Source organism: Rattus rattus, chromosome 4 (assembly GCF_011064425.1).
Source record: "Rattus rattus isolate New Zealand chromosome 4, Rrattus_CSIRO_v1, whole genome shotgun sequence".
NCBI classification, from domain to species: domain Eukaryota; kingdom Metazoa; phylum Chordata; class Mammalia; order Rodentia; family Muridae; genus Rattus; species Rattus rattus.
This window is the reverse complement of record NC_046157.1, coordinates 177,548,179-177,561,143: the sequence shown is the minus strand read 5'-3', so window position 1 is coordinate 177,561,143 and position 12,965 is coordinate 177,548,179. Positions and strand designations below refer to the sequence as shown.

The 12,965-nt window shown below is 46.3% G+C and overlaps 1 protein-coding gene across 2 annotated transcripts in view; it reads left to right on the top strand.

Annotated features, from left to right (window-relative positions):
* The window catches only part of Arhgap28 (Rho GTPase activating protein 28), a 164,577-nt gene that overhangs the window by 97,530 nt on the left and 54,082 nt on the right, over nt 1–12,965 (top strand). The window contains exons 2-3 of one of the 2 annotated variants that reach the window (XM_032899643.1): nt 5,556–5,770; nt 12,563–12,780. In XM_032899643.1, coding sequence (XP_032755534.1) covers nt 5,556–5,770; nt 12,563–12,780 — 433 coding nt within the window. Of the gene's footprint in view, nt 1–5,555; nt 5,771–12,562; nt 12,781–12,965 lie in introns of those variants that run through there. The other variant, XM_032899644.1, reaches the window with a different exon arrangement.

Sequence of the window (12,965 nt, the reverse complement as noted above, 5' to 3'; positions counted from 1 at the left end):
GGAGCCAAGCCCCAATATGGGAGGCAGTCAGTCTCCTTAGGTCAGTAGAACCCAGTAGTCACTGCCATTCCTGGTCATGTGTACCCAAAGTTTGTGTCCTATTAGACAGAAAGTCATCTGTGCCTAAGTCACGGGACTTTTCTGTGACAGGGAGATGTCATCGAAGCTGTGCTGGCCGCCCGCCCTGTTGCAACAGATTGGAGTCTCTGTGGATCTAGTTTTCACTGAGAGTTCTCTCCATGGCTAATTTTGCTGACACCTCAGTAACAGAAGAGGATGAGGCCAAACTATAAAGCACACACACATACACACACATGCACATATGTACACACATACATGTACACACACATACATGCACACACACATACACACAAATACACACACATGCACATATGCACACACATACATGCACATACACATACCCACACATACACATGCATGCATATGCACACACACACACACACACACACACACACACATACACACACAGCAGGGGTTGGGGGAGAAGAAGGGAAGGAGGAGGGAGAAGGAGAGGAGGAAGACGGACAGAGTTCTAAAGCCCTCTGAACAGGACAGGCCTGAAGTGCCTACAAATTTCCCCTTCATATATTTAAAAAGCCAGGAAAAAGTTAAAACTAAGAAAATTCAACTTGGCCTGGACTCAGCTCAACCCTTGATGGGTCCAAAGAAATCTTAACCTCAGCTCCCAGAGAGAGAGGTGGTTGCCTTCTGTAGGGTAAAGCTCCCTTTATTCCAGCCTCCTGGAGAGCTTTAAATAGTCTTCACCTAACAGCATGTGAGAGGGACCCCGTAGGAACTGCCTGTTTTCAGTCCCCATTAGCAGCGTGTCAACAGGCAGGTGGTTGGCACTGAGAGAGAGCAATTCTTCAAGTTGAAATGATAAGTACATTAATGAAGTTAGATGAAGAGATGACAAATATTAAAAGGTGACATTATGAGTCATGTCCACAAAGAAATGGAATCTTTAAAAAAGGAGGTAATGGGATACCTTGATGTGCAAGATATCAAGTGCAAATTCAAACACTTGTTGAATGAACCTAACAACAGATACAACGGATTAGATAGAGAGAAGTGAGAAAAACATGTACTAGATACCAAAAATTCCTTAGATAAATGCAGAGAAGGCTGGAGATATAAAGCAAAGGACATCATGAAGAAAATCTGGGAGAGTGTGAAATAGGCTAATAGTTGTGCTGCTGAGAAAGAAGATAGTCTTACAGAAAAATGAATGAGTGAATGAATGAATGAATGAATGAATGAGTAAATCCCAGTTCAGTGCTGTGCGTCTGTATTCCCAGGGTCCCTGCAATGAGATGGGAGGCAGAGGCAGGAGAATTTTCAGGAGCTCAAAGGCTAGGGAGCCTGGCATGTGCAGCAGCCAACGAAAGGAAACCCTGCCTCGGATGAGGTTTAAGGCTCATTCCCTAGGACCTGGGGTCATTCTCTGATATCCATATGTATGCGGTGGTATGCACAGGCCTGTACCAACACACATCATAGATAGATAGATGATAGATAGGTAGATGATAGATAGATAATAAATAGATGATAGATAGATAGATAGATAGATAGATAGATAGATAGATAGATAAATACATCATACATAAGAGATAGGAGATATACAGACAGACAGACAGACAGATTAGTTATATATAAAATTGGGAATAAAGACATTCAGGAGAGAAGAGTGAACTAATATGCTTAGAGCAAAACTCCAATAAAGGACACCAAGGAACCAGACAGAAAGCACTGAGGAGATGCTAAAAGCTGGCTTGATGCACATAGAGGAGATGCTCAAACTTGGCCTGATGCACATAGAGGAGATGCTCAAAGCTGGCCCAATGCACTGTGCATGAACATGCAGGAGAGAATTGCCAGCCCATGACAGGATAAATAGAAAGACTAACTTGAGCACGAACACTGATTATTTTAAAGCAACACTGATAATTATTAAGATGGAAATGTGGAGAAACAGTGTGCAAGCATATAAAGGTTGGAGGAAGAGTAGGGTTCCGTGGGGTAGTGAATGCTCGGGGGTGGGTACCACTTCTGTATGGCCAGTGGGGACTTGTACGGCTGTAGATACCGTCGGCAGGCGTTACAGACGTGAACGGATGAAAGCAAGGAGGAATGCAATCGTTCCCGTTTCAATTTCATTTTGAATATATGGCTGTTTGCATGCCTTTAAGATCCCCTTGAAGCCTAGTAGGTTTTTTTTTTTCTTAGCTAAAGTTGCTGTGGGACACAATTACATTCTGGATTTCGTGTAAGGTTTTCCTGGCATTGTGTTGGTCTAGAAGAAAACATGCAAACATCTGATGAAACCGGAGCACGGTTCTGCCCTAATATGGTGAGGTTTGAAGCTCACACTGAGGCCCGTCAAACCACTGAATGGCTCTGGGGGCCAGCATTGCACAATGTGTCAAGGGGACGCTGCGGTCTGTTCCCACCCAGGATGGAGATGAACTATTTGAAACCCTTCCCACAGATGCACAAAGCACTTCCAGGGCTGTTTGTCCCAAAAGTGCCGTCTGACTTCTTTGCCAAAAGTAATAGCTGCTGGTTGCAGGGAACGGACTCTTTGCATGACTGGCTTTGTCAGCTGTTCAAGGCCAGTGTCTCACACCCGTTCTCTCTGCTGCTAGCAGTGCCTCTTGAAGGTCCCCTTGAGATTCCATTGATGCATCCTTTCAGGGGTAGGGAGCTCTACTATAATCAGGCTGACGGTGTTTAGCCCTAAGCCTATCTCCCCTTGTGGTTTTCTTGTTTCTCAAGTATTGTGATTTCGATTTTTTATTTTTCAGTTCTTGGGGACATATGCACATCTGCTTAGATTCCAAGATGAGGTTTTCTACCACCTGCAGCCATTAAACATAGCTTGTAAAAAATTGTTTATTCTATTCTTTTTTTTTTTTGAGTAAAGAAAATATAAGCTGTTATGTAGGGCTGAAGGGATGACTCGGTGGTAAAGAGCACCGGCTGCTCTTGTAGAGGAGCCTGGTTCAATCCCCAGCACCCACAGGGTGGCTCCCACTGTGTAGCCCCAGTTCTAGCGGATCCCATTACCTCCTCTGGACTCTGCTGGGTCCCATTACCTCCTCTGGACTCTGCCTGCGCTGTGCCTGTAGGCAAAACTATCCACGCACATAAATAATAATTTAAAATTTTAAAGAATTGTTATACACAGTAATGTAATTGGAGTGGGGAAAGAGTCTCCATTCATTTTACGTAATTCTCACAGGGTCTGGGTTAATACCCAGGACCCATGCATGCTATGCTGTCGTCTTCTGCCAGGCCATTAATGCTCCCATGCCTGCATATTTATTTTCTGATGGAGTTAGACTGCAGAATCCATAAGTTCACTATATTTTGGATAACCATATGCTTTTCTCGGAATAGGATACTTGGAGCACAGTGGCCTAGGAGCATTACAAGAAACCTGTGTTTATTTACAGTACTCTGTGAATTTGTTAGAGGCGTTCAGAAATAGTCTTGTTAGAAAAGGGAAACACAATCGTTCAAGCCTTAATGGGGAGCACTCCTCCTCTGATAGACTGTACGAGTCTCAGCTGCTCCAGTGTCTGCCTTCCCCAAGTGTAAGGAATTCACAGAATAACTTATCATCAAGTTATCAAACAAAGCTGCCTAAAGTTCCTTTTTATTGCACAACACACTTTTAGAGTTGAGTATTTCCTATTTTCTTCTAAAACGCCTTAAGCTTTCAAAAGTAAATTTTCTGCCACCAGTTAATGTCAGAACTAAACCGTTTCTGGTCAGGCCCCAGAAGACGATCAATCAGTGACACATGTACGGAATCTTCTCTCAAAGATGCCCAAGTCTGGCAAATGCCAAGAGAAGGGGTTTCTGGTCCTGTCAGTAGAGCAGTGTGTCCGCTTCTCTGGGGCAGTCTCATGCATATGTATCAGGGAGTTTACTGATGCTGCAGGCCATGGCTAAGTCTATGACAGCCCACTGCCCCCCTGATTATCAAATGTAGCTGCCCTGGGAGCCCTAACACCCTGAGTTGGCCCCTGCTGTGCCTTTGCTCTGTCTACCCTTCTCTATTGTGGTATACATGTGCCTGTGTGTGTGTGTGTCTGTGCATGTGCGTTGTATGTGTATAATGTGTGTGTGTGTGTGTGTGTGTGTGTGTGTGTGTGTGTGTGTGTGTGTGTGTGTGGTTTGTTCATACATCATGGCCAGGAAGCAAAGAATAAGAAGGGGTCAAGTTGACGATCTCCCCTTCAAGGGTGTGCTCCCAGAGACACCTCCGACTAGCCCTCTTATTTTGAAGGCACCATGACCCCTCCTTAGCACCCAGCTGAGGCCCACACCAGTAACACATGGGCTTTTAGGGGTGACTTAAGATCCCAAACTCTAGCAAATAAAAGCACAGGATTTTATTAAATAAATAAATTTAGCCTTCATGGTTGGGGAAGAAGGTGTTTCAGATGAACAGTCTGCTCTCAGGGAACGTAGTTATTTGTCAGTTAGAGATCATAAAAGTCAAACGTTTATTTTGTGTAATTCATCAACATCTCTGAGGCGGCATATTGGCATCTCTATAGCTCACTGTGTCTCTTGTTAAAGCAAGCTTCCTTCTACTTCTATTGTGATCTGGGTGTTTTACCCACCTCATCACTCTGTGATTGACCTCAGGTTCTGCTCCCTTTCATCAAAGGGGCTGCTGCCTGGCAATGAGTAACTACCGCAGGAGCCATACTGTCCTGCTCAGCCAGTGGACTGACCCTCAGTGGGAGGGGCCAACTTCCTTGCACAGCCATTGGACCCACACTTAATGGGAGGGGCCACACCGCCCTGCTCAGCACTTTGCATCGTTTTTTTTCCCTCACAGTGGTCTCTGCTCTGGCTCTTTGCACATTTCAAAACTGAAACTCAGTCTCATTCAACACTAACTACTCACCTCCCAGCTGCCACTCCGAATGTGATCGCACTTGGTCCTCATATCAATGGACTCACACGTTCTCCTTCGCGTCCGTGCGTGACCTCTCGCTTCACTTATAGCGACACCATGGAGGTCTATCCATATTGAAGCATGTTTCAAAATGTCCTTCCCGTTACATTCCTCACAGCTGGGCATTGAACCCAGAGCCTCACACATTCTAGGTAAACGCTCTGCCTTGGAGCCACCACCTCTGTATAGTACTGTTCTACATACTAACCCATTACATTCATTTGCCCACTAATGACCGCGTGCTATAAAAACGAGTCTACAGAGACCTCTGAAACAAGCTTTATTTCTCACAGATGTGACTTCCCATATCACGTGTGAAAGTTATTTTTAAGTTTTAATTTTAAAATCTTGTTAATGTTCCTATCACCATCTAGACTCATGATGAAATATGGCAGGGTGAGGAGTCCCCACTGAATGGTGCTCATTCCTTCAAATCTCACCCTATGGCCGTAACTGCTCTCTGTTGACTTTCAACTGAGTGGTTTGCATGTGTGCACATGTGCGCACTTGTGACTTTACACAGGCACCCAGTTTCATTTGAATGTTGCTCTTTCCGCAGAAAATCCATTCCTCGCTGCCGAAGAATCAACAGGATGCTCTCCAATGAATCCCTGCATCCCCCCACCTTTAGTCGCTCCAACTCTCAAGCCTCTGTTGACAGCAGCACATCTGTGGAGGAGTTCTGGAAGGAAATCGAGAGTATCAAAGAGAGCAGCATAGGGGGACAGGAGGAGCAGTCACCCACTGCCCCTGCTGAGGTCAAACCTGTGGATGGTAAGGTGGTGCTGGATCTACCCTGTGGGTTTCCCCCATCCCGATGCCCGACGCCCAACATCGTCGCTGGGGCAGAAGTCAGCCTACCAGGCCTGTGATCAGAGGTGGAGGTAGCTACTGGAGCTGAGGGGGAGGGCAGTCCTCAGAAACATCCAGGCAAGAGTCCTTAGGTATCCCTGCTGGGGGTAGTGTTCCCGTGGGTTGGAGTCTTTTTTCTTCAAACAGACCTGAAATGCTGATGCTCCTGACATTTACGTCTGTGTACATGACATTTAGGGGAGGGAAAGGAAGAGGGAAGGGCGGGGGTTGCCCTGTGGATTTTAAAGGAGAAAGTTACTTTGAAACATTCATGAGCATTAATATATTAGAATGCCTGCTATCCCACAAAATAAAAATCATGTTAAACATAGAGGGCCTTTTGAGACAAAACCAAGAGCAAACAGACAGAAACAAATGAAAAGGGGCATAATGGATCCTAGCCCTTGGAGGTCAGGGTCATGGATTTAAAGCCCAGCCCAGCCCTTGCCTTCACGTAGGAGGATCTCATTAATCAGAAGCTAACCTTTAGACCAATGCCTTCTCATCCTTTCATTCTCTTTTTACTCCTTTCCAACACTGAGACAGTTGATCATTTCTATGCCTTCCGTTGGAATCCCACACCATACAAACTTGCCCTCTCTCATCCCTCATGAGCATCCACTCCAGGAAGTGGTCCTCTGTGGTGAACAGTGTGCTTGGTGCCGCTGCCCCCATCCTTCCTTTCGTATTGCTCTTTTTCAGACAGACTCGGGAAGGATCGCGCCTCCTGTCCCATATCCCTGCCTCTCCTGCCAGCAACCCAGTTACCCTCCCAATTCTAACCGAGGCCTCGGGCTTGCCTGGTGCTACCCCCTTAGAACTAACTCCCTTACCCACTCCCACCATACATGTAAGTACTCGTGTGTTCAAGCCCAGGGGTCTGGGACATACCTTCTGCTAGCCTAAACTGCAAAATGCAGACTTACTAACTAGAGTCAATATGTATTTGCAGGCATTACTTTGAAAGTACTTCTAAGGGTTTTCAGTGCACAATGATAAAGTGGCTTTGACAAAGGCAAAAGTGTGACCTTCTTTAACCCCAAAGGGAGCAGTGTCATTTTCACCAGGTGTAGATGTACATGTCTACAATCCCAGCACTCTGGAAGCTGAGGCAGAAGGACCACTAATTTGAGGCCAACCTGGGCTGTATAGTTTTCAGCCTTGAGACAGACAGACAGACACTCGTGCATGCGCATGCGTACACACACACACACACACACACACACACACACACACACACACACACACAGAAGGGAGGGGAAGAGGAGGGAGAGGGAGAATTTCATTTAAGCTGGAAGATTCCTGGTATATCCTCGTCTGTCTAACACCTGCCAGTGACACTCTCTAGCGCCAAAGGTAGCCCCAGTTCCCATGTCTGTGTGTCATAGTGTCATGTCACTGTGCGTGGTAATTATGAGGTTCGGACTGTGTGTCAGTAAATCCATTGTTTTCCGGTCTCTGGCAGTTGCCATCTGTTTTTAGGGATGCATTAGCCAGGTAGCACTGTTGGGTCATTTTTAGCAACATAAATGTATTCTCCGGTTCCGGAAGGTAGAAATTGAAAGCCAGCAGGGCTGTGCTCTTTGGAGCTGTCAGGAGAATCCTGCTGCTGCTGCTGCTGCTGTTGCTGCTGCTTTTCTGGGCTGGGCTGAAGCTGGCAGCCATTGGTGTGCCTTGGCCACATACCGTATCATTCTCTGCGCTTCAGGTGCTGCTATCTGTGTCTCTCTCCTTTTCAAAGGTGCCGGTTGTAACGGACAAAGGGCTCGCTCTGTTCCAGTATGGTCTCACTGTAATTTGGTTTGGCTAGGCGTCTGTTTGGGTTTTGCTTTGCCATGCTTGGGATGGCGCCGAGGGACTTGTCCATGATGTTCTGGTGCTCTGGCCCTGAGCTTCGCCTCAGCCTGTATACGTGTGTATTTTAGGAGTTGTCCTTTCTTTCATTACTAATGTTTATCTTTAATATTAAAGTATATATACAAGTAAGTTGGAATTGCACATCTTTAGGATACACGTGTTTTAATGGACCCATTCAGCCCGTAACTTGTCTATAAATGCCATTCGCCAGTAAGGCCGCGCTCACAGTGCTGAGGCCCTGGTTTCAGGAGATGTTGGGGGAAAGGTCAGCTCCTCAGTGGTCCACTGAATGAGTTTTCCTGACCCGCTAATGGCTTTGCGGACTTTTTAAATCTACAGTTTCCCCACTGATGAATGGTTTTAGAAATCCCGTAGACATCATTTTGCAAACATATATTTTTTATTTCTCGCAGATACCTGCCTTTTTCATGAGATGTGTTTAACTGTAAGAAACCGCCAGGATTCTCCCAAAGTACCTGTGTCCTTTCATGGCCTTCCTGCTGGTTAAGACACAGTTTCTCTTCCCGCATCTTTACGGACTTTGGATTCTAGATACGTGGAGGAACTCAGACTCCCTGGCATGGATAACTGATGCTGAGCTGCCCTCCGTTTCTGCCATCCTTTTGTGCATGCCGTGAAATCTTTTGCGTATCTAAAACACCATCCTTTCATTACTGCCTTGCATGAATTCTTAACGCACTCCAGGCGTGTCAGTACGGTGTATGCATTGCAAGTGTTGCTGTGACCTAACGATTCACGTTCTTCTTTTAAAAAGAGATGTTTCTGTAATGTGTCTGGGCGCCTACCTCCATGTATGTGTGTGAAATACAGGTGTGGCTAGTGCCTTACAGGGTTAAAAGAGGTTGTGGAACCCTCTGGATCTGCTGGTGTGAACTGGTACGTAGGTGCTGGTAACTGAGCCCAGAACCTCTGGGGGAGCAGGCAAGTGTTCTTAGCCACTGAGCCATCTCTCCAGTTCCTGTTCTTATTCTTCACTTGGGCCTATCTTTTCAGTGTGCTTCAGATACGTAGAAATAGAGTAGCTTTTAATATTGACCTCATGCATATCTCCTTAGCCTCCTAGCTTCCTTTGCTAGTGTGTGTGCAGCCACCCTGTACCACGGGCTTAAAAAATGACCTTAGCTGAAAAGGCATACTAATACATTGTCTAAATAGAAGTTCTGGGGTTTTCACCCACTTGTGATTCTTTTCAGATATCTATATATAACTATCTTATGTGTTTTATCTAAAGTTTATAACGTAATGCTGTTTTGGTAAAAGTCATATCAACTCCCGTGAAAGTTTTGATTCTCTTTTTTAATATGTGTCTCCAACACACACACACACACACACACACACACACACACACACACGCACGCGCACACACACACATGCACTCACACACACTCACACGCACACACACGCACTCACACACACACACTCAAACACATGCACTCACATACACACACACTCACATGCACACACACACACACACACACACACACACACACACACACACACACACACACTGAGAATTCAAGACTTCCTGTGTAAAATGCTGTGCCAGCTAGGTAGGCTTGTTTTATAAAGTAATGTCTTGGGCAGGAGAGATGGCTCAGCTGTTAAAGGCTTAGGCTCACAGCCAAAAGAAGTCAGCGTTTTTATACTCATTAATTCTGTAACTTGTGAGAGTAGTATCTGTAATTATATTCTTCCTTTGAAGCGTAAATTCATCAACTAATCATTTCAGAAAGTGGGTGGGCCTTCCCTCACCAAGGCACTTCCTTCACCGGGAAGCTTCCCTTTCCTCATGGACTTGACCTAGCAGAGGCAGCAAAGGAGCTCACTGACACGAGATCGAGACCCACCTGAGGGGAAAAGAAACGGCAGAACCGAGGTTGATAGCATTAGGGCACAACCTTGTCTCCTGGGTTCAGGAGAAAAGCTGAGGAGAGGAGCTGAGGCCAACCGGACAGAGCCAAAGGAGACGGTCTCGTTCAAACACATCGCAGAGCTTCTGAGACCACCACAGTAGCCTGGTGTTGCTGCAGAACAGCTGAGAGGAATAGCGTATCAGTGCATCTTACAGAGCACTGTCGAGGCCAGAAGGAAGAGGTGTTTTCGAGTACATTTGCAAGGACTAGTTTACTGATGCTGTAGAAAATGGTTTGGAAGGGGCTGCTGTAGGAAGAGTGGTCGGGAGTCTGTGGTGGATGTCTAAACGAGAGATGACGGTGGCTTTGGCAAAGGCCATGCTGAATAGAAGGCAAAGAGAGAGGCACAGGAATCATTGGTGGTGCATTCCTGCAATACAGTGGTCAAAAGGCTGAGGCAGGAGGATGGCCAGTTCTAGGCTGGACTGAATACAGAATGTGACCTTACACTGACAAAACCATACAGAGCAAAACGAAGAGAGCAGGTTGTAGCAAACTGTAATAGGGAAACAGCGTCAAGAATTCTTGGTGGTGTGCTGGGCTTGATCTCTCCCCTTGCCTCAGTAGTTGATGGTGGGCTGTGCATATTGAAAGAAGACCAGAGCAGGGTCTGAGGACTATTAACCCGAGCTTTGATGCGTTGAGTAGTACATGATTGATAGAGTCAAGTTGACACAGAGTAGGCCACTGTGTATGTGGAGCCCAAATCAATGGAGTATTCTGGATTGACACGAGTGACAGCTGGGAGAAGGAAGGTGAGCCTGAGTTCCTCAGAATCCAGCTAACATGGGCTACATTCTCACCTGCCGTGGATACTTCTCATCTGGGAAAACATGCTAGCTTTGCTCTGCCCCAGGGAAGGGTCTGAGGTTTTAGACCATCAGTAATCCTGATTTATGTCAACTCTGTCACCCACCCACAACTGCCATTCTTTCATTAATACTCATGTAAGTGGAGAGTAACACAATTCAGCTTTTAAAACATTAGTGTTCACTTGCGTTTCTATCTTCATCCTGAGACGCGAAAGTCTCATCCAAGGCTTATGCCCTGCCCTGCCAAGTCCTCCAGGTTTGAGCTCACTGTAGCCCAAGTGTCATTGCTTCCCATTGAAGCTGACATCATCAGCTCCTCTTTTAAAGGGACAGTTTAGAGAGCAAGCAAATGAAAGCAGAGTTGTAAATAAGAAGTTCGCCCGCCACGTTAGAGAATGAGACTCGGAGGGCGCATTCACTGCGTCTGTTTCTGTACAGATGACCCACCAGTGCAAGCAGTGTTCACTACTTATAGGCTGGGACTTTGGGACCTGGTTACACACCAGTCGGTTCTGCTCCTTAAAGCAGCCCCATTCCTGGTAAACCTGCTTGGCGTAGCTCCCGGCGATGCCTGTGCAATGGACTTTCCGTATGGGGCTATTATCCTCAACCCCTTTAGCCTTCGTCCACTTTATCTACACTGACAACTAATGTTCACAGAGGAACCTCGGGGCTTGAATTGGTTTCTGAAAACCGGAGAGATTGCCGCATGTTCAGAGTTTCCGGAAGAGGACCATCTCTTGACTCTTTCGTTCCAGGTTCTGTGCCAAGTTCATAATCAACTCTTCAGAAAGCATGCTCGTGGCTCCGTGTTATTTTTATTGCTTTCCCTACTGTGGTTTAGTCTTCTAGTTGGGCACTGTGTTCTCTCTCAGGATGGTGGCTATACACCGTGGCCTCGCCCTGATGAAGCTCCAGGGGAGGTGGGAGTGGATGTTTTCAGTGTGCCTTTCTCTGGGTACTTCATCTTCAGGGCTTGGCTTGATGGCCAAGTGCCTACAGCAATGAACAAGAACCTGTGTTTCTGTTGTGCTCTGGGCTGACTTCCGTCTATTTCATTGGGAAGGAGATGCAAGGGGGAAGCAATACCACAGACACACAGATTAACAGAAGCAGTGTATTATCTATATATCCCAGAGAAAAAAGGTCCATTATCTTCCAGGGCCAAAGGGAAGAGGGGAGGCCATCCAGGACCTTAATACTCAAGCAGTAGACAGGAATCTAGACAGAGGGATGTATGTGATGTGTATGGGACAAGGCCTTAACTGGAGTCCAGGATTCAAACTACTGAGTTTAAAGCAAGCGAGTTTCCACTTTGTGGGGTCAGCATATGACAGAGGTGGGCTTAGCAGCAGGAGCCCTGTACAGCCCACGAGGAGAGTCTATTCGGTTGCCTTTGGGCGTCCGGCACAACATGGTCAACGGGAGACAAGACGTAGGCAGTGAGAAGACAAAGAAAGCTGAAATTTATCAGGGTGACCAAGCCCGACTTCCGATAGGAGAAAGTTAAACCTGTATTCATTATGGGTGCTGGAGCAGCGTCAGGGAAGGGGAATGTGTGGTGCTCAGTTACTGAAGGGAAACTGAGGACTGGAGACAACATTTATCAATGTCAGTCAGCTACTGAGGGGTGGATATGACCAGAAAATGAACTGTTTCCCACTAACCCATGCCTTCTCTGTTACGATTTTATTCAAAATGTCCAGATTTTATCTTTCTTTGAAATTGGTAGTCCCCATCTGGCTTGTCTTCAGCCCTCTGATGAGGAAAACTGCCTTTCATAGTTGCCACAGTACCTTGCTCCTAGGCAGTTGTTTATGATTTTGCTCATGTAAAAAACAGGGTACGAGCTTTTCATTCTTTCTTTCATAATAATTCATGCAGAAGAAAGACAGACAATCTTAGCTGCTGTGGTGGGGAGTGGCACAATCCTAGCCTTTGGAGCTAGAGGCAGGAAGATCTCGAGTTCAAGACCTTGTCTCAAAGCTGCAACCGAAAGACGACTTTATAGAATTTATTGATACATCTGACTGATGTATAGAGATGTAGTGGCATGTGTTGTCAGTCCTCTAGAAAAGACCCTAACCTGCCTCGCTCATGCTGTTCCCCAGAAGGAGAACTTGAAGCAGAGTGGCTACAAGATGTGGGATTGTCGACCCTGATCTCCGGTGACGAAGAGGAAGACGGTAAAGCCCTCCTGTCCACGTTGACTCGGACACAAGCAGCTGCAGTGAAGAAGAGATACAACACGTACACCCAGACTCTGAGGAAAAAGAACAAGCAAGCCATCAGGGATGTCAGAGACGTCTTCGGAGTCAGCGAATCTCCTGTACGTAGCAACCGTTTTGTTCTCAGAAGGCGTTTGCCAAGGGTGGGAGCATGTAGCAGAGATGGGAAAACACCTCAGGTAGTGCTGGTCCTTGTTAACTCTCAGAGGGAGCTAGAACTAACAGCAGGCTCACAGCATCCTACACTCTGGAGCTTGAGTGATCAGTTGTCTTTAGGGCTGCTTTT